The sequence below is a fragment of the Hermetia illucens genome, chromosome 1 (genome assembly GCF_905115235.1).
Source record: "Hermetia illucens chromosome 1, iHerIll2.2.curated.20191125, whole genome shotgun sequence".
NCBI classification, from domain to species: Eukaryota; Metazoa; Arthropoda; class Insecta; order Diptera; family Stratiomyidae; genus Hermetia; species Hermetia illucens.
Genome location: NC_051849.1, coordinates 38,159,934 through 38,185,827, shown reverse-complemented (window position 1 = coordinate 38,185,827; position 25,894 = coordinate 38,159,934). Strand labels below are relative to the sequence as shown.

The following is a 25,894-nucleotide window of genomic DNA, read 5'->3' as shown; positions in this document are numbered from 1 at the left end:
AGATGGAGGATGCGATGGGGGTGTTCGTGGACATTGAAGGGGCTTTTGACTGTGCGCCTTTTCAAAAACTTCGTGATGCCGCCAGAGCGCATGATGTTGATGATGCTTTAATTAAGTGGATCCATGCTATGCTGACGCAAAGATTGCTGTGCGCTGAGGTAGGGGTCAATCGCTACCTGACTACGGAGGCAACGAAGGGCTGCCCCCAAGGAGGTGTGCTTTCGCCGCTTCTGTGGAGTATGCTGATCGACTCACTACTATGCGAACTGCAAAATTTGCCAATACACGCTCAAGCTTATGCTGATGACGTGGCTGTACTTGCTGTTGATCGGGATCTTAGAACGGTGTGCAGGAATATACAGCGTGCTGTTGATTTGATAGACAGCTGGTGCCTTAGACATGGTTTGTCAGTTAATCCCAATAAAACCACAATGGTTTTATTCACAAAAAGGAGAAAACTGGATGGACTTTGCCTCCCTGAGATGAGGGGTACTACCCTTCAACTCTCCGAAGAAGTGAAATACCTGGGGGTTACTCTAGATAAAAAAACTTCTTTGGAACAAACATGTAGAGGTAAAGATGAAACGAGCTCTCACAGCTTATGGGCTGTGCAGACGGACCTTTGCCTCGACATGGGGACTCAGGCCTCATGTGGTAATGTGGATATACGTTGCCATCATTAGGCCGATGTTCGTATATGCATCCGTAGTGTGGTGGGTGAAGGTGAGACAAAAAGGTTTTCACCGTAAACTAGCTGCACTGCAAAGAACTGTTTGTCTGGGTATCACTGGTGCCATGAGCACGACATCCGGCACAGCTCTGAATGCACTACTCAATTTGCAGCCCCTGGATATATTTATTCAAAGCTAATAGGCTAATTCGATTAGATCTATGGGAAAACAACGGATGTGGGGGGCACAGAGCATTGGAAGAGTTACTGGGAGGACTGAATCCAGTTCTTACAATGCCTTCCGATTCTCGTGTCCCAATACATCTGTTTGGTAGAAGATATGTAGTTACCCTGAAGCGTAGAGAGGACTGGGAAGACCCAGAGGAATGCGTGGAGGGATATACGGAAGTCTTCTACACCGATGGCTCAAAAACAGAAGAGGGTTGTGGAGCCGGAGTCTACCTCTCGAATAAAAACGAGAAGTGGGCTTTTCCTTTGGGACAATATGCAACGGCTTTTCAAGCCGAAGTTTATGCGATCCTAAGGGTGGCAAACTGGGTGATTGACGAGCGGTTGAAGGGCAGGCGCATCGCAATCTGCAGTGACAGTCAAGCTGCACTGAGGACATTGAGCAGTCCTTTGATCACCTCGAAAATCGTTCAGGAATGCAGAAACCGTTTGAACTCTATGTCTAGATTCAATACGGTGGAACTACTCTGGGTACCTGGTCACTGTGGCATAGAGGGAATTGAAATCTCGGACGCTTTAGCGAAAGAGGGGTCAATCTCCCCTATGCCGGGACCGGAGCCAGCAATTGGGGTATCAGTAGCATTGGCTAAATCTGTTTTCAAAAACTGGGAACAAGTTTCCCATAATGACAGGTGGCAGAGCCTAAATGCTGCTCGACACACCAAACTTTTCCTGCCAGAACCCAACATACGTACCGCAAAGTTTATCCTGTCGAAAAGCAGGAGGACTTGCAGGTGTATTGTGGGCATTCTGACAGGCCATAATTCACTAGCTGGGCATATGTTCAGAATAGGAATTACCGAAGATGATACGTGTCCCTCCTGTAATGAGGAAGCGGAATCCACGAAGCATTTCCTATGTGAATGCCCCGCCTATGGACGCATCAGGCATCAGATCTTTGGTACCGATGTTCTCCAATTACGACGGGTAGCATCACATCCACTAACGGAAATCCTACGATACGTTAACGAATCCGGAATATTCCATTAGACGGGGGACGCGAGTACAATGGGCCAACACGGCCTGAGTGCTCGGAAGCTGTAGCTTCTCCCCACCATACACACACACACACACACAGGTACTTAACCGCATTGATAATTTTAGTTACATACGCTAAGCACGATTGTTGCAAGTGCTACTGCTAAGATCGTCGCACGTACTCGTATACATATATCTTAAGTACACACCCAGTACCCTCTATTGAGTTTAGGAATTAGAAATAGAAAGATTCTCTGATTCACAAACTTTAGACAATTTTGCGTACCACAAAATGAACTAAGTCTTACAGAATGAAGACAGATACCTCTGATGAACATCAACTAGGAAAATGTCCATAATAAATGCCAACCGACTTGTTGCACCTATTTATAACTTTCAGTGGTGGATCCACTGTTTACCCAAAACATCCTTCAAGTTTTGTATGAGTTTATGGTTATATACAAAATGTCTCATTTCAGTTTGCTTATTCCTAGCTGATGCATGGTTACTGCAGGTATCCTTCTACATATTTAGTATCTTTAATATCATCGAAACATACTTCATTTTACTCTGGGTTCGGGATGGATCCCAAGGATAACACTTGTCGCTTGTCTCTTCGAATCAAAGACGAAGTAGGACATCAACCCATGTTGCCCACGGGGATTTGAAAATCAGAGTCATTTCAAAATCTTTTATATTCACTCTCTGAATTGCGAGGTTGAAAGATTCTTTTAGATATGTTAAGATTTGTGAAAGTCTATCACTGGATGGTATAGATTTCTGATTAATCGAACAAATGCGTATTTGCAGCAATGACGCAGGTTTTGACGTCAATATATTTTCATTGTTTGATACAAAAAAACAATGACAGTACTCTAGACGTCACTTGTTTATTCAGTCAGTTTTCATTTTTCTGGAAACTTCGGTCCTTCCTTCCCTCTTTCAAACCTTTTCAAATATCCTTGACAAAGAAAAATTGCATTTTTTACCTGATAGGAATGCAACATCATCCAAATCAGGCTCCTGGCTTGTCATCTCGATCCTTTCGCGACGCCAAACCTTGGAGCCTCGTTGGCCACCGCCGACCACCGAAATTTTAACGGGGCCGCCGCCGCCGCCGCTTCCCTGTCGATGGTTTCCTGCCAATACGTATGCTCCTCGAGAAGTTGAATAATGCCCGCGATGTCCTTGACTTTCTCAATGCGACCTCAATACTAAACCACTTATAATTCAACGTTCAGTACAAATTATTTCACTCCAATTTACCGGAAGCTCGCGTGCAACAATGCAATCAACAATAATGAGGAAAAACAAAAACGCACTCACTCAATTTTTATTACCCGCGCACAATAACACCACCAGGACTCAAATAGCATAAAGCAACAAACACACACGATTCCACCCCGATGAGAAGAAGAACATGCCAATTATCCTGTTAAATGCATCCACGTTCTGTCGCACGAATTAAGTGGGAAAAGCTGAGATTCTACACTGCTGGAGAAGGATCGGAAAATTCGCCTGTTGTTTAAAGCGCTCCTTCACCTACTTAATGCTCTAGAGGACCTGCTTCCCACCTGCTATGCTCCTGTGACACATATAGGGGGCATAATCGCATATTAAGGAGGCGCGTACATATAAAAATCTGGATCCGGACCTGTCGCATCCACGCTCCGAATCAGGTGTCGGCGCGCTTCCAGCCTCAGCTATAAATTATAGAGCGAATGTGAAAAATGATGATGAAATTCCAGCACACACGTTTCGCCGCCACCGTTTTTATATCGTGTTGATATCCTTTTCCGGACGCCTTACATCTCTCCCGGTCTCTGCATCCTCTCTATGTCATGCAGTGAATGTGCTACGCTGACATATATACTCCACTACACTGGCACAATTTTGATTCTCCCGAAAGCTCCAGACGGCAGACATCTAAGGGAGCTCCAGTTCACGCATACATGGACACCAGGACACCACAGTATAGTAACTACCGATTCAGGGGAGAGAAAAAGCTAAGGATTTTCTCAAAACCCATTTTTTTCTTCACACGGGAATTGCTTTTAAGGAAGAACTTCTTAAGAAATCTTAAAGAAAAATCACACTATCTACGGACTATTACTGGACGAACTAGAAATTCTTTGTAATTTTCCCGTGATTATTCAACTATCACTTCCGGGAAGGAATTTATGTAAAAACACAAAAAAGGATATACGAGACGAGAGAAACTACGTGTACTTAAAAAGGGTCTGATCCGAACTGTATGCGCACTTACACTGCCGCCGTGCTGAACTATTTCACTGTTTGCCTCTTCAGTCCATCTGATTTGGAGCAGGAACGCACGCAATACGAGTATACCAGCAGCTATGCCTTATATATCGGCCGGAGGGAGTCTGGAAAACTCACGGAGAGTAGACAACGTTCCTGCATATTGAAGGGCCAATGATGGTTATTTCAGGGGTTGTTTATGGCAGAGCGCGCAATTCAGAGTGGGCGGTGGATGGCGAACGTGGAATGGCGGGTATGGGGTGGTTTTAAGGAAATTTGTTTTGATTTGAACAACCGTAGAAATGCTCGATGTTTCGTTCAAGGGATTTACTGCGAGCGAGAGAGGAACCGAATGGAAAACTCATGTTGAGGGGGTGCAAAATATCACGCTGAGAGAGAGAAGCGCAGTTTCTCCGTGATGGTAACAGGGTGACTTTTCCAATGATTCAGATCTGTTTGGTGTACACAGCTCATTTGATAATATAATTTGTTATCCACTTTATTATCCTTAGCAATCTTGCTCGTCTACTAAGAAATCGTAAAGTCCACAAGGAAGAATGTTTGCTGGCATTAGCGTTGACACCAATGATAGGGTTGATTGCTGATAGCAGTATTGAAGTTCTAGTGATTTGATTTACTTAACCTAGTCATGCTTATTGATGAAGCTTTATCCCCGTTTCTTTTTTTGGCTTTCTACCCAGACCGATGGTACTTCATAAAATTTGGGTAATCTAAAAAAGCTAATTAAAGAGTTAGTGTTTTAGCGAACTCCCCCGTAGCCTGTCCTAAGCCATGGTTGAGAAAGAAGTAGGAGGGATAGCTGTAGCCTGAATGGCTGAGTTACACCTAAGTGTCTCAGGCGAGTAGGGTTTCACAAACTACGTAGGCAGACCTACAACATAGCTGTGTGAACTCTGACATGTTTCGAACAACTTGAAGCAGTTTTCACCGAGATCACCCCTGGATAGGGTTTTGCAATGGGTCGACAACCCATCCATGTAGAAACTACTAAATGTCAAGAAACCTGAAACATGCTCGGATTGGACAGCTAAACGACGACGACCAAGCAAACGTCCAATGAACTATTCTTGCGAATCCTGGAAAGTACGCTTCCTGAACAAACCAGGGGTCGTCAAGGCTCTCCTTCAACAGGCCTAGATTTACAAATTGAGCATGATTGCAGAAAATCGGACACGAAAGCTGGCATCTGGGAACGCCTGGAGGACAGTGCCTCCATGAGGAATGCAATCATAACGGTCAACGATTAATTAACTTCGCCAGCAGTTGAAATCCTGTCGTAGACTACACATGCTTCCCACACCGGCGCATTCACAAACTGACCTGGAAATCACTAGACGTAGATACCAAATTAACCACGTCCTCATAGGTAAAAGATGGGCGTCCAGTGTATTGGATGTACGATTATATCGAGGAGCAAACTGCGATTCAGACCATCACTTGGTGAACGCACCATATCGGTCCAGAATCTCCTCAAAGCAAAAATTGGGGACCAGGCTTACCAAAATCTTCGCGGCTGATAAACTCCTGAGCGATGCTATGACTCAGGCATATACAGCCGCCCCGAAGGAAAAACTATCATCTATGCTTCACGACATCGAAGCATAAAGGCACATCAAAGAAGTCGCGGAGAAGGACGTTGGATACAAATCCCGGCGAACGCGAATTAACTGGTTTGGCGATGAATGCAAAATATCACTCGACCCAAAAAACGAAGCCTACAGAAAATATATCCAACGTGCAATCAGAGCCAAAAAAGAAAAGTATGACGAGCTACGGCGAATTTCGAATAGAATAATTAGACGGAAATATTCTGACGAGTAGTTGCTGAACATTAATTCAAACCTAGCTAATGGAAACACCAGCAAGCATATAAACTGGTGAATACAATTTGGAACGGTTATCAACCCAGGACTAGCTTCCACATGTACAAAGATGGAAATATTATCAGCGATGCCGACAGTAACGCTGGGCGTCCTATTTTGAAGAATTTCTTAGTCCGACACCCTAGCGCCCCCATACAAATAGCTCAAATTGATGGGGGTATTGGTGATCCTGGCCTGACTACAAATCCTCCGATAGCAGAAGAAGTTGATTCCGCGTGTGGGACGAGTCTACTAAATGCGATACACCAACTACTGCTGTGAATCTGGGGCAACGAGGAGATCCCACATGTTATATGCCCCTATAAATGCGGAGGGCGGGGGTTAATCGAACGAATCTTGGAGCTGACCAGAGTTGGCGAGAGCTGTGAAATCAAGCACCTCAATACAGGTCCTTCAAGGCTACTCTCATTTCTGCTTTGCTTTGAAGGTAGGTCGGGTCTATGGTACTTTGGTCACTCCAACAAACGTAACATCACAAAAATCACGCCGCTGAATTTATACTGGGGTAGCAGAGCAATCACGATAAATCAACATCGTACGGGACTTCTAAAATTGAAACTGAGAAACACAGAGCCTATGAGGTCCATTTCCACGACCCCAATGTCCAAATTGACAACGTGTTTTTGAAACATTGCACTGGAGGTTGGGATGCCTCCATTCTTCGTTTTTGCGAAAATCCTTACAACGGACCACAAGTCCCAAAATATGTAGGTCTTGTTCCCCCGCAACTCATTCGTTATACCGAGAATACAAAAAGACAAGGGAATATAAAGTAGTACCTTGTGGTCAGAGCTGAAAAGATCGACACACTTTTTAATAGGTGCAAATCACACACCCGCTCGCTCAAGCACCGATGTTTCCACGATCGAGTTGGAGCGCACGTACCTTTCTTAGATATTTATACCTATCATCATCATCAACGGCGCAACAACCGGTTTCCGGTCTAGGCCTGCCTTAATAAGGAACTCCAGACATCCCGGTTTTTGCGCCGAGGTTCACCAATTCGATATCCCTAAAAGCTGTCTAGCGTCCTGGCCTACGCTATCGCGCCACCTTAGGCAGGGTCCACCTCGTCTTCTTTTTCTACCATAGATATTGCCCTTATACACTTTCCGGGTGGGATCATCCTCATCCATACGGATTAAGTGACCCGCCCACCGTAACTTATTGAGCCGAATTTTATCCACAACCGGACGGTCTTGGTATCACTCATATATTTCGTCATTGTGTAGGCTACGGAATCGTCCATCCTCATGCAGGGGGCCAAAGAAATTTATACCTCGGTGTAGAAAAAATGCTACAATAAAAACGAAGGTACTACAAGCTATACCATAACCACCGAATGATTGCAAGGGTCGGCATCAGATCCTTAATAGTCGAACATTCGTTTATGATGGCAACCTGCACATTCTTTTCAGGAAGGCTGCCGCTATAGAATATACGGCGAAAATATTAGCTGTATTTTCCAAAAAATATAAGGCAAATGTAAAGTGCACAGCTAAGAAATAAGTTCTTCTCAACAAAGTGATTTTATTCAACGAACACCGTGTTTCGGAAACCAGTTGTTCACCATCAATCTTGCCCTTTCTTATTAGTGTTCAGTTCAATTTGAAAGCCGAACAACTGATTTTCGAAATACAGTATTTGTTGAATGAAATCACTTTGTAATTAAAAAAGCAAGATCAGCTTTTAATTCGATCATTTGAAATACTGGCTAGCAAACCACTATAAAATGCAGCGTTTGAAACCGAGATACCAGGAGACAGAAACTGTTGTTATCGGCAGACGGAGGGAGGAGGATGCCGTCAAAACCATTTGATTTTGTTCAAATTTTCTACGAAATATTCTGGAATTGTAACTGACGGAAGATTTACATTAAAAACCATCTGACAGCGGCAATTAGAAATGATGAAGGGATGATTCCCCTTCAGCTTGATACGACTGCAACTGCTATTTACAACAACCTGCAACACCTGAGTAGCACCAAATAGCACAAAAAGATTGAGGAAATAAAGGAAGCCGCAGCTCCAGATGCCTATATCTCATATATTGGGCCCATTGTATTATCCTCTGAAACGTCTATTTAGACAGCTTCTTTAAATCCAAAGACGTTTCTCTTTTACTCTGCAACCAGATTCTTCATTCTTCGTTTTGGAAACTATTAAGGTTTTCATGTCCCTAAGTAGTTGTGTGCGATCCTCAATGAACAGCGAGATGCCCGAGCAGTTCTAGCCCTGTGGTTGGTATTATAGGTGCCTCCTAGGGAGGAGCATTGAGAAAGGAAACCGTCAGTGATCGGTATTCCTCGGGACACATTGTTAGTCTAAACATGACTTCGTCAAAGTAGTAGTTGTGACGTGTATCTACATCCTGGTCGGGTAGTGTTCATTGAACCGGCATTAGCAGACCTCATCGCCCCAAGTAAACGCTGATCCGTCCGGGTTCAGCTAAGCGTAGATCAGGCATCAAAAAATTGGGCTAGGGACACTTTTCCGAGGATACACCCATAACTGGCTACCCTTGCACATCATGCTTTGGTGCAAATTCTATGGAGAACTAAATCACCAAAGCGGAGGAGATAGTGGGGGAGCAGGAACAACTGAATTTTGGGCGCAGTACGAAAATGTCTCGTTAGCTGCGATACCCAGCGAAGAAAGTTTCAATGGCTGAAACACAAGACGAGACTCCAGAATGTGGACGGTGAAATATAGAGGAAATATCGAAAAGGAAAATACTTCAGTACTTCAGTATTCTGTAGTGCTCCTGTTCCGGGATACGTCCAAAGCAAGTCATTGAAACTCGGCAAATGACTGTGGACATAGATTGACTGTCCTAGTTAGAACTGAAGAGGAAAGGCTTCTGAAAAAATTGCGCAGCAGTTGTGAAATACACCAAGTCTGTAATCTTCCTAAAACAAAAACATTCCAAAACAGTAAAAACAGGCTGATGAAACTGGAAGAGCACTTGCACCACATTTCCTTCTACAACGAGTCATAGACAGCAGAGAAGACGTGCAGAAACAACCGTACAGAGAGAGAGAGAATAATATAAGTGCCAAAAGGAGGGCAGATGTATCTAAAGGGGACTTTATCCAGACAGCCTCCAGGATATACAAAAAAATAAAGTAAAGAAGCACAAGGAGGTAAAACCCACCACGTGTGCCTGAAGTCAAGGGAGATAAGAATACTGGAGCAAGAAAGCAAAGATGAGGGAACGAAAGAGGACTTGATAGTTCTGGTTGGACTGGCTGGAGGGCAACATCTTTGCTGAAATTCTCAGCGAGATCCACTAATTGGTCAAGTCCAAAGGCAGTGGAATAGAAGTGTCTTTTTCACCCAAAATGAAGATAGCGAAGTCTTTGTTGAATTAACTAAATTAGCCCTGTGACTTCTCGCGCCCAAAAAATCACTATAATGGGAGTTGCCGTGCAATATGCTAGCAAACTTGTTAACAGCCAAAAAATCGGAATTGTTTTGATAGTATGTAGGGTACGAATATGGGTAGTCCCTACCAAGTGTAACAGGTGCTTAGACTATAAGCACACATCTACAACCTGCCCGATATCCCACAGAAAACCAGTATGCTTCAGATACGGGCAAATACTCGTAGGTCACAAAGCCAACATTCGCTTTCTCCGTAGAGATTTTGCCGTCTCTGGTGAGAGCGTTACACATACTGCAGGCTTGGGGCGATGTCTGATCTTCAGAGTGAAACTGGGAGGGCCTAGCACGCGACTAAATAAATACACTGTCGAGGTAAAAGCTGATCCGGTGCTAATCAACGAGCAATGCTGGAAAAAGAATTCGGCCGCATGGTATGTCAACTTATTAGGTACCGCTGGCTTCTGAGTTCGAGGCAACTTTCAACTTTTAATTTAGGCCCAAAACCGATTGTGTGACTATATCTAGATTCGGTGTTTAGGAATAACGTTTTTCGTCGTATATTTAAGTGTTAATATAATAATAATCGCAGCATTGCGCTCGCCCGAGATTATTACCTTGATTTGATTCAGGCACTCATCCCCGGCTAAGGCTCCTGGCATCCGACGTCAAATCCCGATACAAATTCCACTGCCACCAGTGAGAATTGAACCGCGACCTTCCATACGAGAGCCTTGTGCTCTATTCACTCAGCTATCTCGACACATTTAAATGTTAAGGAAGGAAGTAATGCGGAAATGAGATTTTTTGATATCGATTTCTGCCATAGGACCTAGCTTCACATATTCTTCCACAAAGTCTCCGTATTGCGTCTTCAATTCCCAATTCTTCGTTAACTTCTCTTCTAAAGCCAAGAATCTGTTATATGTGATATAGGTGATGGTTGGATGGATGGTTGAATCGAGGTTTTGAAAGAGAATATTTGTGGTTTTTATTGCTATCTCCTGGCGATGTTGCTGGGGAGAAGGCTTGTAGAACTGCCATCGATATAGGATCAATAAATAAAAACTGTTTTTATTAGCGAAATTGCCGTGCACCTTTTGTGCCAAGTCTCGAGTAGCCCCAGCCAAGAAAAAAGGTACGCCGTTCGTGGTGCTGTGGCTTGACGCTCTGGAAGACGTTGTCTTGTGCGCGGAGAAGTGGAACCTGGTTAGGGGTGACTCATTCAGACTCCAGAGGAGAATCCACCTCCAAAATGGAGGAGAGAACGACGCTTATAGTTTTAAACACGCCAACATTCCGAAACCCAGGCTACAAAGGAAGCATTCTGGTATCGCTGGTGGAGGGGTGGCGCGATCTAGAAGACTGCTTGGCAAGCGACCATCAATATATCAGGTTCAAAATATGGGCATGCACTAGCCCGCGCTCTCCCTGCAAGTGGAATATCGCGAAGGTGAACATCGAGGCTCTTGGAACAGGCAGACAATGTCCAAAAATACTTCGGGCAGTGGAGGGACTACCGACAACACTGTCGTAAATCCAGTTATAACCACAGCCCGTAGCGCTTCCATGCTCGGGAGAACATCCAGCCGTGACAAGTCTTCTATCTATTGGTAGACAGCGGAAATCGCTGACCTGTCATAAACAATCAAATCTACCAGGAGACGACCTTTTGTGAGTGCAGGGAAGTCCGTTCTGCTCTACGGCGCGGAGGTATAATGTATGGTAAACGTTTTGAATAAGTACAAAGACGGAGGCTTTGAAGGGGCCGTCTGCCAACCTCAGTGTCTCAGTGCCGGCTATGATTGCGTTTGGGTAAGTGATCCCCGTTGATCACCTTATTAGAGAGCACAAAACCATATACACATGCAAGGGGGAGTATTCAAGGGTGGCGGTGGCTCGTGAGGGACGGTATCAGACATTGAGTGGTAAGCTTCTTGGGAAAACAAGTCGAGAGGCAAATGGATTGCACGGCTCCGCAGCAACTGGAATCCATGGTTGAACCGAAAGCATGGTGAGTTTGATTATTTTGTTATCCAACTCCTAAGCAAGCCTGGACCATTTCAGTCTTAACTCCACAAGGTCGTTTTGGTGGACGACGCCGATTACACCTATTTCTCTTGTGGAAAGTCAGAGGACAGGGGGGAGAGCTCTGACAGATGGAGCGATGTTGTGCAATATGTTCTGGAGCTTCTTCTTGGTAAAAAGATTTAACTCAACCGATGAATATCGATTGACAAGACGTTCTTTGAACTAACAAATGCATGTTGTAGATGGGATGATATCGATCGATATTTCCGCGACGGGACGAGTTAAAAGGCTTTTACGAAGGCAGAATACATTTATGGAAAACATTACCTATGGGAGTATCTCGTCACCTTCGCTTTACGTTAAAAAAGAGAAAGATTGCCAAAATGAAAGTGGACATACCGGTTGAGCATAATTTTTTTTACGTTACGTTCATATGTACGTGTAGAAGAACTTGTTCTTTTGGTCATTTGAGAAAGAAAGTTTCGCGTTGGTACATTGGAAGTTTAACTACTAAAGTCAAAAATTTTGGAAACCGCGGAGCTTTCAAATGCCAGGAATAAGGCAACCTGGTTCCACCCGAATTGAAAAAGGTTGGGCAAAGGGGAAAGGTTTGCAATTAGGAAGAGGGCATTTGATTAGAATGGTCTGAGTTCTTTAAAAAATAGACCCAGGAACCACCATATAATAACCTATTTTAATAATTTTTTATTCTATTTTTTATACAGTAATTGTTTCCTAAAATGTCAAGAGATACAATGCAGGAATTGTAAAACCGGTCTGATAACTTTTACGTCGAAAAGTTTACCGAGAATAACGAAATGGAAGCCAAAAACCATTTCAGCAGCTGATAAAAGTCGTCAAATTTCTACTAGAGTTCCCAAGCCATTATTCCGAATGGGTAAGTATCTTCATCCCAAGTAATTATACCAAGCAATTCCTACATATGTCTGCATATACCTAAGTAACTTATTTCAATCAAACACCGTAATGAAAGTAATCCACCCCAACCTGCCGACACCGGTAAATTGCCTTCTGTCCAACGGCTTTTTATCACCTCGACACCCATTTCTCCTCGTTTCTCATACCTTCTAATTACCGGTCATAAATTAGTCCTACCAACGAAAAACCTTCCACTGAACTTAGCAGAAGAGCACACATATTACATCTCCGATAATAAGATTAAATTTCATCTAAAGTTCATCCCCTTTACCTTTCGTAAGCGTATCACCAAAATATGGAAAGAATCTGGCAAGGTTTGAGTATCTAGTCTCCGAATCTAAACAGACGCATGCGTTAATATTTCCCCCAAAAAATTTCGACCCCCAAATATTTCATCCCCCAATAAATTGTGCATCCTTCGGAACTACCATGTACATCTGTATAGTGAAAAGAATAGTCAGAGGACCGTCTATTGGCGATAATTCAATATTGAAGCAGAAATGCTGTACGTGTAGCTACCGGATGCCTGTTTAAATTTAAGGGATGACGATGGCGATAAGGTGAACGTTGAATGTATTTAAAGTTCTACCGGGATCAGGATGACCGCTTACACAAGTTTCAGTTCGGGTAATTTAAATTTCAAATGAAGTGGATGTTTGCTCATAGTCGGCGGGTGAGTTGCTGGAACTCCATTACCAATTTTGCCAAATTGAGTCGAGTTCAATCAACTTTCGCGGTGATACGCGGATCAAATGATGACACTTCGGTTTAGGGATAACTGAAAATGCTAATTAGTGGGGTCGATATTGACGGATGAAGCTTCTATTAGCTTGAAAGGAAAATAACTTGGGTAGGAGTAAAATTTGAAAGGAATAGATAGATTGATATCCGTTGCTGCTCCACGCAAAGGAATCCAAATCCTTTCTAGCGAACCAGGGGGATTTATTCGGAATTCAGCGGTAACCCTCCCGCTTTCAGTTCAAAGTCATACATGTACGTTTCTATTGACTATCAAACGTTCCATATTGTTCATATGGGATTCACTATTGAGTGCGCAATTTATGGTAATGTACTGACTATACACCGTGAACTTCAGGTTCGCCTGGAAGGTCCTGACTTCTGCCAAACGATTCAATAAAATCGACTTCTTGGTTCCTGTATTCATTTGATTCCCAAAATGGCACAATTATTGCTTATATTCTGTGATATTTCTTCGATTCGTATCACAGCCGGAAGCTGTTCGGCTCTGATCCCCCACCATCTTTGTCTCTGAGGGTAACTTATCTGGTATTTCAATTTTCATGCATGGAACCCACAACGGAATTCTTAAAATACTTGGAAGCTGGATAAAAACCATTTTGATGAGAATATTTTGAAAGGATGATATAATCTATGATGATAATGTAATATGTGGTCGATATCCGTAAATTATAGAGTGCAGGATGTGTAGAGAGATGCCTTCCCCCAACATTTTTGGAATATTTTACTTAAATATTTGAATAGTTCAACCCTTTCAGGCCGTTTGTCACGAAATCCTTATTTATGATGGTAAGCCGGACGATAAGGACTAAGTAAGTGCAAATTCAGAAGGAAGTATAGTCAAGTAAGCAGCACTTAGTCGGGTCATCACGGAGATTTGGGTGAATGGTGGCCACCTCGATAGGGAGCTGATTTCCCAAATCTCTCGAGATCTGCGATATAAATCATGAATGTTTGTGTGTTCGGTTGTGACGTAGTGCAGAACTTCGAAGAAATCCAGTTATTCAGTTATAAGGAAGAATATGCCAGCATTTTGACCTGAGCATTTTGGATTGCATATCGAACGCAGTTTCGTTTAAATATAGCGGAAGCTCAGCTTCAGCGTAATTGGCTGAGGATGATCCTATCTTGGGGAAGTAGTGCAGAACTACGTTTGACTCTATGGTGAAATCAGGCTCTTATAATTGAAAGCATGACGCGAGACTAGGGAGTTTATTGTGTTAGCATTCTGATGACCTCCTGCTTTCCTGTGGCAATTCAAGAAAAGAAAACCTCATTTGGTGCAGGTTGGGTCCTCCTGAGGACTGATCTATTATTCGGGTGGTACCCATCCCAAAAGACTTAAGAACCAAGAACTTTTGACCAGTTACCGCCCTATTGGTCTTATTAATGTGTTTGCCAAACTGCTTAACTCTATGACCAAGGCTCATATCAATAATTTCATTGATGAATACAAAGTCCTGCTTGTATCAAGGATACCTATTTACACATTTCGATAGCAAACGGTAAAAGTCAGCAGATATTGGCTGTTGTGCTGGATGTGAAGAACTCTTATGAAAAGACGAAATGATATCACATTTCCGCTTTCATGCTGAGATTGTTTTATGGCTGTCAAGGATAATGTCCAATCGGCGCCCACAACTAGGGCTACGCAACGTTCAAGTTGGAATTGGCATTCCCCAAGGATCGTTTTAAGTCCAATGTTGTTTAATATCTATACAACATCCCTGAATAATAAATGCTCTGATAGCATTGGAATCTTCCAATATGAGGACGATTTCCTCATTTTGGCCACTGGAGACGATTGGTTGTCGACATCCAAATGTTTCCAAAGGTAGGTAAATGCGTTTGTTGATGAATCCCGAAGATTGGGCCTACCAATCAACATAACCAAATCCCAATCTATATCCTTCAAGAGAAGCATAGTAGGTGTTACTGCACATAAAAATTAATAATTTACTTTCGCCCATGTCAAATCCATCACCTTTTTAGGTAGGGAGATGATTAGGACATGTTTGGTCAGGGACCACTTGAACTCCATTATCCCTAAAACCGTAAAGACTAACCAGAACCACCCCATTGAACAAAATTTTTGCTTTGGCCAAGGGGCCGTCTCTCCCCTCCAGAAGGCCAAAGAACTCCTTAAATTAAAGGAAAGAAATCCTAAAATCTATCATTTGGTTGTTCAGAACCCGGATGCTGAAAATGGTCTCTCCTCGATCTATAAGTCGTTTCGCAGCTTGTTTGACACTGTAATTCCTGCAATCTCTAATAAGATTCAGGTTATCCTTTCGTATGATTGTGGCAGAGCCCAGGCGGCGGCTGCGTGTGGCAAGGCGGCGAACGGCTTCCAATCAAGGGGTTTTCTGGTCCTGGCGTCTGCTGCTGCGTTTGTGCATGGTGGGTTTGCCTGTGCGGTGGTTGCTCTCAATGGGACGCAAATCTCACGTCGGTTTTGTCGGGTGAATTTTTTGCCGTGCTTCGGGCCATCAAGGTGGCTTTCAGGGTAGCTTTACAGACTCTCTCCGTACTTGTAAATTATTGAAACAAACTACGCCATCGCATCACCTAGTGAGCAAAATACATGCCCTTGCTACTGACCTCCTTTTTTAGGTCTTTAAAAGTTTTGTGGTGCCCGGCGCATGCGGGATTTTCGAGATATCGCGTGTAAAAGGACCATTTTCCCCTAACATTCACGGTGCGGTTAAAGGGTAGTATAAGTCCCAGGGCGAAATGTGGATTGGCACCCACGATGGAGAATAAAACCCGGGAAACGCCAGTTGAACCAACACCAACAGCTCTACAACCAAACCCTATCTATACCTCCGCGTGGTGATCGCTTGGAGTTCTTTCTTCATGAAAAACTGCAGAAGGGTCCTCCAGGTTGGGGAAGGGGGGGAAGGAGCCTTGTGCACTGTACTGTGTCAAACGAAAACAATGAAGAAAGGAGACTACAACTTTGAGACCGTTGAAAATTTGTCCTATCGAGGGTCGAGAATCACAACCGATAACAGCTACGACGATCAAATCCGCGCACGGTTCTTGGTAGCCCACAGAGCCTATTTCAGCTTACAAAAACTGTTCCGCTCGAAACGTCTTACTATTGGGTCAAAGCTCTTACTGTACAAGACAATGATCTTGCCAGTTCCCATGTATTCCTCGGAAACTTGGGTTCTTAGCAAGAAAAATTGCGAACTCTTGGTCGCGTTCGAGAGAAGAATCCTCTGAAGAATTTTTGGCACCCTACATGAGGATGGACGATTCCGTAGCCTACATAACGACGAAATCTATTAGCGACACCATGACCGTCAGGTTGTGGATAAAATCCGGCTCAATAGGTTACGGTGGATTGGGTCACTTAATCCACATGGATGAGGATGATCCAGCCCGAAAAGTCTATAAGGGCAATATCTATGGTAGAAAAAGAAGACGAGGCAGACCCTGCCTAAGATGGAGCGATGGCGTAGATCAGGACGCAAGACAGCTTTTAGGGATATCGAATTGGTGGACTTCGGCGCAAAAGCGGGATGTCTGGAGTTCGTTATTAAGGCAGCCCTAGACCGGATACCAGTTGTTGCGCAGTTGATGATGATTTTGATGTAGATCGACTCACTACCATGCAAAGTGCATAATCTGCCAAAACATGTTCCAGCTTATGCCGATGACGTGGCTGTGCTAGTTGTTGGTCGAGATGTAAGAATACACAACGCGCCGTTGATTAATAGTTTATTTATTTATTGAACGCAATACACAGAAAACAAATTCCTTATTACATATTGTCCTCAGAGGAAGGAGTAAGTGAATGGCTTATTTTACGCTTAAAACTAGAGAAGGAAAAAGAGTCAAATGACCCAAACTGTGGGGCGTTGTAGCTCCGCGAAGGGTACATCAAAAATGTCCACACTGCGTGTGTTATGAGATGAAGTGATATGGAATGTAATATCCGAGTTGGCGGAGCAATCCATCAGACAATTGCAAACTTTGAAAAGAGTACACATATCAAGGAAGCTACGGCGTTGCTACAGGGAGGGGAGATTGAGGGTGCGGAGTCGTGACAGATAATCACCCCGTGGAAGGTTCTTTTTGTAAAAGAGGGTCCGGGTAAATTTGCGTTGTACAGGGTGCGGCAGCATAACTTCCTCACAAGGGGACAGATCGGGAGAGCGTGCCGGCCATTCCAAATCGCCTCTAATTGAGATAAGGCGCTCTGGAAAGTGTTCCCTCAAAACAGCCATCGATGCTCTTCAAGTGTGTGCTGTTGCACCGTCTTGTTGGAACCAAGTGTCCCCCAAATCCAAATTTTCTAGCCGTGGGAAAAAAAATTCTGTAGCATGTTTACATACCGGTCCGAATTCACTGTCACTGTAACCTCATTTTCCTCAAAAAACCAGGGACCAATAATTCCAGCTGAGGAAACTGCACACCACACTGTGACTTTGGGTGAATGCAAAGGCTTTTGATGCAATTCTCGAGGGTTGGTGTCAGCCCAGTAGCGCATGTTTTGTTTGTTAACCGACCCACACAAATGAAAATGGGCTTCATCCTTAAAAAAAACAATAGCACCCTCGGGAACGACATCAAGAAGAAGCTCACACGCGTTCATCCGAGAATTGAAGTCACGTTCTGAAAGTTCCTGCACTATCGCCATCTTATAGGGATGAAAATGAAGATCATCACGAAGAATTCTTCTCACAAAACGATGGGATAGCCCAAGGGCAGATGCGTGTTTGCGCGCAGAACGCCGTGGCGATCGCAACATTGACGCTCTCACTGCTTCAATGTTCTCAGGTGATCTAAGGGGTCGAGGGACTCCGGTTCTTCCTTTTTGTCGCACTTGCAGTTTGTCTGAATGTAGTGACCCATGTAACAATTGATTTGCGGTCTGGGACGGGAGCCAACGGGGCTAAATTAAAGCGATTCCGAAATGCACGCTGTGTTGCAATAACCGAACATCCGCTTGAAAAGTAAACCTCAACGGCAAAGGCACGCTCCTCACTATTCCAACGCATGATGGCGACTGAACCATGTCGGGACAAAACTTTACAGTATCCCCTCTTGAACGAGACCACTAGCGCTCCGCTATGACATCAACTAACTGAGTGACGCGCATTTTAAAAAAGGAAGTTATGCTGCCGCACCCTGTACAACTTCAAGAGCGCGACAGTCACGAATGCGGAAGGGAGATCAGACTACACAGCAATATTTAAGGGTGTTTCTGACAAGGGAATAGAAGAGGATAAAACTAGATATTTTGAAGCCCTATTGATGATGTCAACGAAATGGGAATTGAATTGAAGTTTGCCGTCGAATATTTCACCCGGGCCTTTGAAAGAGGTTAGTAATAAAAGGGGTTGTCCACTGAAAGAATAGGAAAATGATGTTGCGGAGGGTTTAAGCGAATAGCACATCCACTGGCATTTGTTGACATTCAGTGTTAGGTTGTTGATCGAACACCAACGAACAAAATTATCAAGGTTGGACTGTAATAGAGCACAGTCCAGCGGAGACGGAGCAGAGGCAAATAATTTAAGGTCGTCTGCGTAAAGCAAATACGGGCCGGTGAGGATGGAGGTGAGTCCATTGATAAAAAACAGGAAGAGTAGCGGGCCAAGTATAGAGCGTTGGGGAATACCAGAGGAAGGAGAGAAGGAACGAAATGAGTAACCATGAAAAGAAACTTTGCAAGAATGGTATGAGAGATAGGAGGAAAGTTGGTAAAGACCAGAGCGTTTGAAGCCGTAGATCTATGTTTCACGAACCCGTGCTGCTCTTTGACAAGGAGGTGACCGAAGTGCGTGGTCACCCAGTGGTTGGCGTATCTTTCCAAGATTTTGGAGCAAGAGGAGGGAAGAGAAATGTGGCGGTAGTTCACAGCAAGAGAAAGGTCTCCGCTTTTGAGGATAGGGATAATAAGGGCCTTTTTTCCAGAGATGGGGAAAGTACCATTCTTCTAGACTTTTGTTGCAGATTATACTCAGGTGGAGGAAAATGTGTTTTCTTCAGTTAACGAGGAAGAGGTTAGGAAGCCCATCGGGGCCAGGTCCGACATTGGGATCAAGATTACCAATGAGGAACTCAACCATGGAAGGCGTAAGAAGAGGAATGACCAGAGATTCGGAGCAGTCTGCAGTTATGAGAGGTGTAGATAGTAAAGGGCTCAAGGCATAAAACACTGAAGAGAAGTAAGTGCAGATAAGGTCGCAGGATTGTTGTGGGGAGTTGGCAGTGGAGTCAGCAAAACTGATAGAAGAAGAGAAAGATTGAGTGGGATTACGAGAATAACGAAAGTAAGACCTAAAGGGTTTTAAGTTACCGCGGCAAGGGCGGCTTGCCTCAGGCATGGACTTTCAATAAATCCAAATAGAACTACAATGGTATTATTTACAAAAATCAGGGAACTGATTGGTGTTTGTCTTCCAGCGATGAGAGGTATAACCCTTTAGCTCTCCGAAGAATCGAAAAGTCTGGGAGTTATTCTACACAAGAAGCTTCTTTGGGACAAACATGCAGACGTAGAGATGAAAAGAGCATTCACAGTTTATAGACTGTGTAGACGGACATTTGCCTCGACATGGGTACTTAGGCCTTACGCATCCGTAGTGTGGTGAGTTAAGATGAAAGAAAAGAGTTTTCGCTGTAAACTAGCCACACTGCAAAGAACTGTGTGTCTGGGTATCACTGGTGTCATGAGCACGACATTCGGCGCAGCTCTGAATGCATTACTCCTGGATTTGTGTATTCAGAGCATTGCAATGAAAACAGCTCATAGACTAATTCGATGGAATCTATGAGGGAGGACACAGAACATTGGGAGAGTTATTGGGAGAACTCAATTCAGTTTTCGCAATGCCTTCTCATTCTCGAATCCCTATACATTTGTTTGGTAGAAGAAATGAAGTTATCTTGAAATAAAGAGAAAACTGGGACCAACCAGAAGAATGAGTGTTAGGATATACTGACGTCTTCGAGACGGATGGCTCAAAAACAGAACAGGTTTCTGGAACAGGAGTCCACCTCTCGAATAAAAACGAGAATTGGGCTTTTCCCTTGGGTCAATATGCAAGGCTGAAGTGTATGCGATCCTAAAGATAGTAACCGGGCGCAAGCGCAACGCAATCTGTAACGACAGTCAAGTTGCATTGAGGATGATGAGCAGTCCTTTGATCAGTTCCAAAGTCATTCAGGAATATAGAAATCGATTGAACTCTGTTTCTAGATTCAATACGATGGAACTACTCTGGGCACCCGGTCATTGTGGTGTAGAGAAAAAGAAAAATCTCAGATGCTTTAGCACAAGAGGATTCAATTTCCCCCATACTTGGACCGGAATTAGCAATTGGGGTGTCAATAACATTGGCTAATGCCGCTTTCAACAGCTGGGAAGAAGCTTCCCTTAACGACAGATGGCTGAGCCTTAAGACTGCTAAATACACCAATTTTTTTTCTGTCAGAACCAAACAAACATACAGCAAAGCTTATCTTGTTGTAAAGCAAGAAGACTTATAAGAGTATTGTGGGCATTCTGAGTGCCAATAATTCACTAGCTGGGCATATTTTCAGAATAGGGATTCTCCAAAATCCATCCTGTCCATCCTGTAATGAGGAAGTGGAAACCACGGAACATCTTCTGTGTGAGTGCCCCGCCTATGGACGAATCAGACATCAGATGTTTGATGCTGATGTACTACAACTGCAACGGGTAGCATCACATTCACTAACGGAAATCCTGCGATACATAAACGAATCCGGGATATTCCGTTAGATGAGGGATTCAAATACAATGGACCACTAGGGTCTGGGTGATCAGAAGCTTTGCCCCTCCCCCACTTCAAACACACACATGATTTTGAGAACTTTGCTCTGAGTTTTCAACTCCACCAGTCAACCAACAGATGAGGTGACGTCTCAGGTGGCAAAGTGCTACTTCAAACCTAAAATATCCAAATTTAGAAAATAATCGAACAATATAATCAAAATGATTCTCCTTCCCTCCTTCCAGCTCTATTTCATGTTCTTTCATGACTTAGACTAGCACGTCAAGTGGCTTCTTTTAACTCAATCAATTCCAAAATTAGCCCAACAAGTAAGGGTCCTTTGGGGCAAATCTGCTTGTAACACTGCCTCCGTTAAAAGCTATCTCCAAAAAGGACTCATGCCTATTAGTTCAACGTACGAGCCACATTTTCGGTAATTGAATCCCGAGACTCCTCTTTTGAAGTCCGTTTCGACTATTATACTTACATTAGCTCTGAGGTAAATGAAATTTCCGTTGTAGTTCATAAACACAAAACCAGACACAAAATTGATTATCTCCCATTCTAAATGCAAGTTTTTCAGTCAGAGGAAGTTGCCTCCAATCTAATTCCACCTCTGCACATCAACTGAGACAAACTTGCCTGCACAAGGAAATTCAGTTACTGCACACAAAGCGGATACACCACCTCTTGGTATCGCTTAATAAAATAAACCTACCAACGTTGAATTCGCTACCGCAGAATTCAGCACTTTGGGTGGTTTATAATTGAGTTCCAACAGTCAGTTTAGTGCGAATCCATAAACGGATCCTGACCTGCTTACCACTGCGGTATACCATGAAGGGGTTTATAAATACCCCGCATTGAGATGATGATGGATATCAGTTGGTAGTGACTCGAGCCTTTTCCCATCCGATCCCATAAAGGACCAAATAAGCATCCAATTAAGCTGCAATGGAAGCTTCTGAAGTGCATTCTAATTGAATTTCTCGAACCCATTTACCCACTTGACAGTAGCACCATCATCGCACAGCGCCAAAGTCACTCGATACTCTTGGAAAGTGTTTCAATGTGACGAAAATAGATTGCTTCCTCCCAAGACAAGACATTTAAAAACACAAAAAGGAAGCAAATCAAAGCCAGCATGCAGCCATCGCCTGCATACCCTTCCTCAACCTTTTCACAGAGACAGAATGTTACCACTCCAGAATGACCTACAAAAGTGGTGGTAAAACGATGTCACGAAGCACAAAATAAAATGATATCTAGGACACTTAATGTATTCATTCCGGAATCTAACGATGTCGTCCCCGTCATAAAGGAGTGCGGTCGCATGAATACGGTGAACTCCTGTCACCATTCAACGCACACTTGCTTTCCACCTCATCTGGCTACCTCGTGCTCCCGAAGTACATTTTATAAATTACATGTAAATGACAGGAATACGAAAACAATACTTGATCCAGGACTCGTGGTCGGAGCCCAGGGAAGAATCGAAAGACATTATGGAAAGTCCTCTCAGAGGATCGTTGTCACTATCGACGAACAGGTGAGTGCTGGTTCAGGATGAGCATTGGATGAAAAATAGGTAAAACACGAACAAATGAGTTTAGAATAGCAAAGGAGGAAAAAAAGCCTGAAAGGAACTGTTAAGGGATATGTGGGTATATTCATAAAAAATGTTTTTCTATGCCACGGGGTTGACTACCGGTGAAGATGAAAACAAGGATGTAAAAATAGCTCTTTCTCCAGTTTTTGTGGAAGTTCTCTCAGTCGTAATCCTGCACATTGTATGCACATGGAGCTGTGTTGCTGCCTATGTTCTTTCATATCAACTGCATGCATATCGGATGGACACTCAGGAGCACATGCAGGGGAATGTATTGAAAGCCACTACGGAAATGGAGTCGTGAGATCCATTTGTAAAGTAGCTATTTTAGTTTCATTTTTTTCGAAAATAGTAGAACAATGAAGAATTCAAAGTGGCTTTTATTACAGTTGGTACTTTAGTCCTTGAGGATAGAGCACTTCAAGCAAACCACGCTTACGCTACAGAGCATGTAAGTTTCATGGGATCTAATTTAGTTCTGGAGTATTTACTGTATTTGGAATTTAAAATTGACACGTGCCTGTCAACTGAATCTAGTAGAATTGAGAAAGACAGAAAAGGACGTCAGCTCGATTCCTTCATTTTATATACATATAAAAAAAAGAATTGTTCGGAATTCCGGCATGTTATCTACACAGCATACTGATCCCAAGTCCAGATAAAGGAAACGAGTTTAATGCCATGTATTTGGCGCTATCCTCAGTGAAACAAAAATGAAGTGCTGAGACCTCGGAAAGAGATAAAAAAGTATTGGTGGAGTTACTCCGCTGCTAAGTCCTACCTGTCATCATTATCATCATCAACGGCGCAACAACCGGTATCCGGTCTAGGCCTACCTTAATAAGGAACTCCAGACATCCCGGTTTTGCGCCGAGGCCCACCAATTCGATATCCCGAAAAGCTGTCTGGCGTGCTGACCTACGCCATCGCTCCATCTTAGGCAGGGTCTGCCTCATCTTCTTTTTCTACCATAGATATTGCCCTTATAGACTTTCCGGGCTGGATCATCCTCATCCATACGGATGAAGTGACCCCTCATTGGAAAGGATCAGGAACTCGCAGGAGTCCTTCGGAAAAGATGCATTGATATTTGCGTCATGGTTATGTTCCAAAACCTGTGACATAGAACGCGAATGCGGTAAAACTGGCAATAACCTTCTCTATTTTGGTAGCCCACACCATCAATAGGATGTTACCATACCACCATCTCAAAGGTTTGATGACCGGCTGATGAAGCTCACCATTATATCAGTTGATCACATCATTCATTTCTTCAACGCATACACACCACAGATAGGTCGACCTGATGCCAAAAAAGATACCTTTTGGCAACTTTTCCACGCAAAGATATGTAACCTGCCTGCTCATGACTATTTCGTCATTGCGGACAACCTTAATGATCATGTGGGTGAAAAGGTGAAAACAACAGGTGCCACTGAGGAAAAGGGTTTCATCATCATCAACGGCGCAACAACCGGCATCCGGTCTGAGCAGGGTCTGCCTATTCTTATTTTTCTATCATAGATATGACCCTTATAGACTTTCCGGGCTGGGACATCTTCATCCATGCGGATTAAGATTTCGCAGCTTTTTTGCTAAGAACCCAAGTCTCTGTGGAGTACATAAGGTCTGGTAAGATCATTGTCTTGTACAGTAAGAACTTTGACTATGGTGAGACGTTTCGAGTGGAACAGTTTTTGTAAGCTGAAATAGAATCTGTTGGCTGCCAACAACCGTACACGGATTTCATCGTCCTAGCTGTTATCGGTTGTGATTTGCGACCCTAGATAGGAGAAATTTTCAACGGTCTCAAAGTTGCCGCTGAAGTTCCCTTCATTAATGTGCAGCCCGAGATCTCGCGTTAATCGCCGCCTGCTCGATCTGGATAAAGGTAGGCTGTACGTCTCGGGTTGTTCTTCCCATAATGTCAATATCGCCAGCGTAGGCCAGTAGTTGGGTGGACTTGAAGAAGATAGTGCCTCCCGCATTTACATCGGCATCGCGAATCACTTTCTTGAGGGCCAGGTTGAAGAGGATGCATGATAGGGCATCTCTTTGCCATAGACCGTTGTTGATGTTGAATGGTCTCGAGAGTGATCCTGCTGCTTTTATCTGGCCTCGCACATTGGTCAGGGTCAGCCTGGTCAGTGCTATCAATTTCATCGGGATACCGAATTCTCTCAAGGCCGTGTACAATTTTACCCTGGCTATGCTATCATAGGCGGCTTTAAAGTCGATGAATACATGGTGCAACTGGTGTCCATATTCCAACAGTTTTTCCTTCGCTTCCCGCAAAGAGAAAATGCGATCTGTTGCTGATTTCTCTGGAGTGAAGCCTCTTTGGTATGGGCGTGTGGAGGCTATCCGGCCTAGCAACGTGATACGTCTATAATTGCTGCACTGTGTGATATCTCCCTTTTTATGTATGAGACAGATAATGCCTCTTTGCTAGTCGTCAAGCATTGATTCGGTGTCCCACACCTTGAGCACAAGTTAATGAACTACTTGGTGTAATCGGTGGCCTTCATATTTAACCCATTCGGCTGTAATTCCACCAGCTCCTGGCGACTTGTGATTGCTAAGCCGATGAATTGCACGGACTATTTCACCTGAACTTGTTGGTGGCAGTATTTGTCCGTCGTCTTCAGTTGGCGGGACCTCCAACTCGCCGATGTTCTGGTTGTTCAGTACCCAACCCATCGCTCCAATATGCCCATTCTGTCGGAAATCAGATTTCTTTCTTTGTCTCGGCAGGATGAACATCGAAGTGTGTAAGGCTTTATCCTGCTGACTTGTTGGTAAAACTTTCGCGCCTGATGCAGTTGCTGCTTGTACTTTTTGAGTTCACAGACCTGTTGGTTCTCCCAAGCTTCCTTTTCCGTCTGTGAAGTTGCTTCTCCGCTCGCCGGAGTTCGACTTATCAGTCTCCACGCGTGCCCGCGTACTTTGAGAATGCAGCATTGCTCGGTATGCGGCATTCTTCCGTTCCGTTGCTAGCTTACATTCATCGTCAAACCAGCCGTTCCGATTCTTTTTGCGGCTGGGGCCAAGTATGTTTGTGGCCGTATTTATGATAGCGTTCTTCTGTGGTTATTGCGGCATCCACTTTCCTCTTATAGGCGTTGCGGAGGGTTGTTTTGTGGATGGTTTCAGTGTTAACTCTCACCTGATTGAGAGAGAATTCTGGGTGGTGTTGTTATTCGAGGTCGGACCACCATGCCAAAGAGATAGTGATCCGAGTCTATATTGGCCCCCCTATATGTTCTGACGTTCATCAAGGCTCAGAGGTAGCGGCGTTCGATCAACACGTGGTCAATTTGGTTGAAAGTGCTCCTTTCTGGAGGGGCTCACGTATGCGCTTT

The 25,894-nt window shown here is 43.8% G+C and overlaps 1 protein-coding gene across 6 annotated transcripts in view; it reads right to left on the bottom strand.

The window, feature by feature from the left end:
* LOC119646603 (endoplasmic reticulum aminopeptidase 2) overlaps nt 1–25,894 on the bottom strand; it is a 110,005-nt gene that overhangs the window by 53,833 nt on the left and 30,278 nt on the right. The window contains exon 1 of one of the 6 annotated variants that reach the window (XM_038047104.1): nt 2,887–4,183. The exons of the other annotated variants lie outside the window; for them this stretch is intronic. Within the exon in view, the coding sequence (XP_037903032.1) occupies nt 2,887–2,932 (46 nt within the window). The 5' untranslated portion in view covers nt 2,933–4,183. Of the gene's footprint in view, nt 1–2,886; nt 4,184–25,894 lie in introns of those variants that run through there. 6 annotated transcript variants of the gene reach the window in all.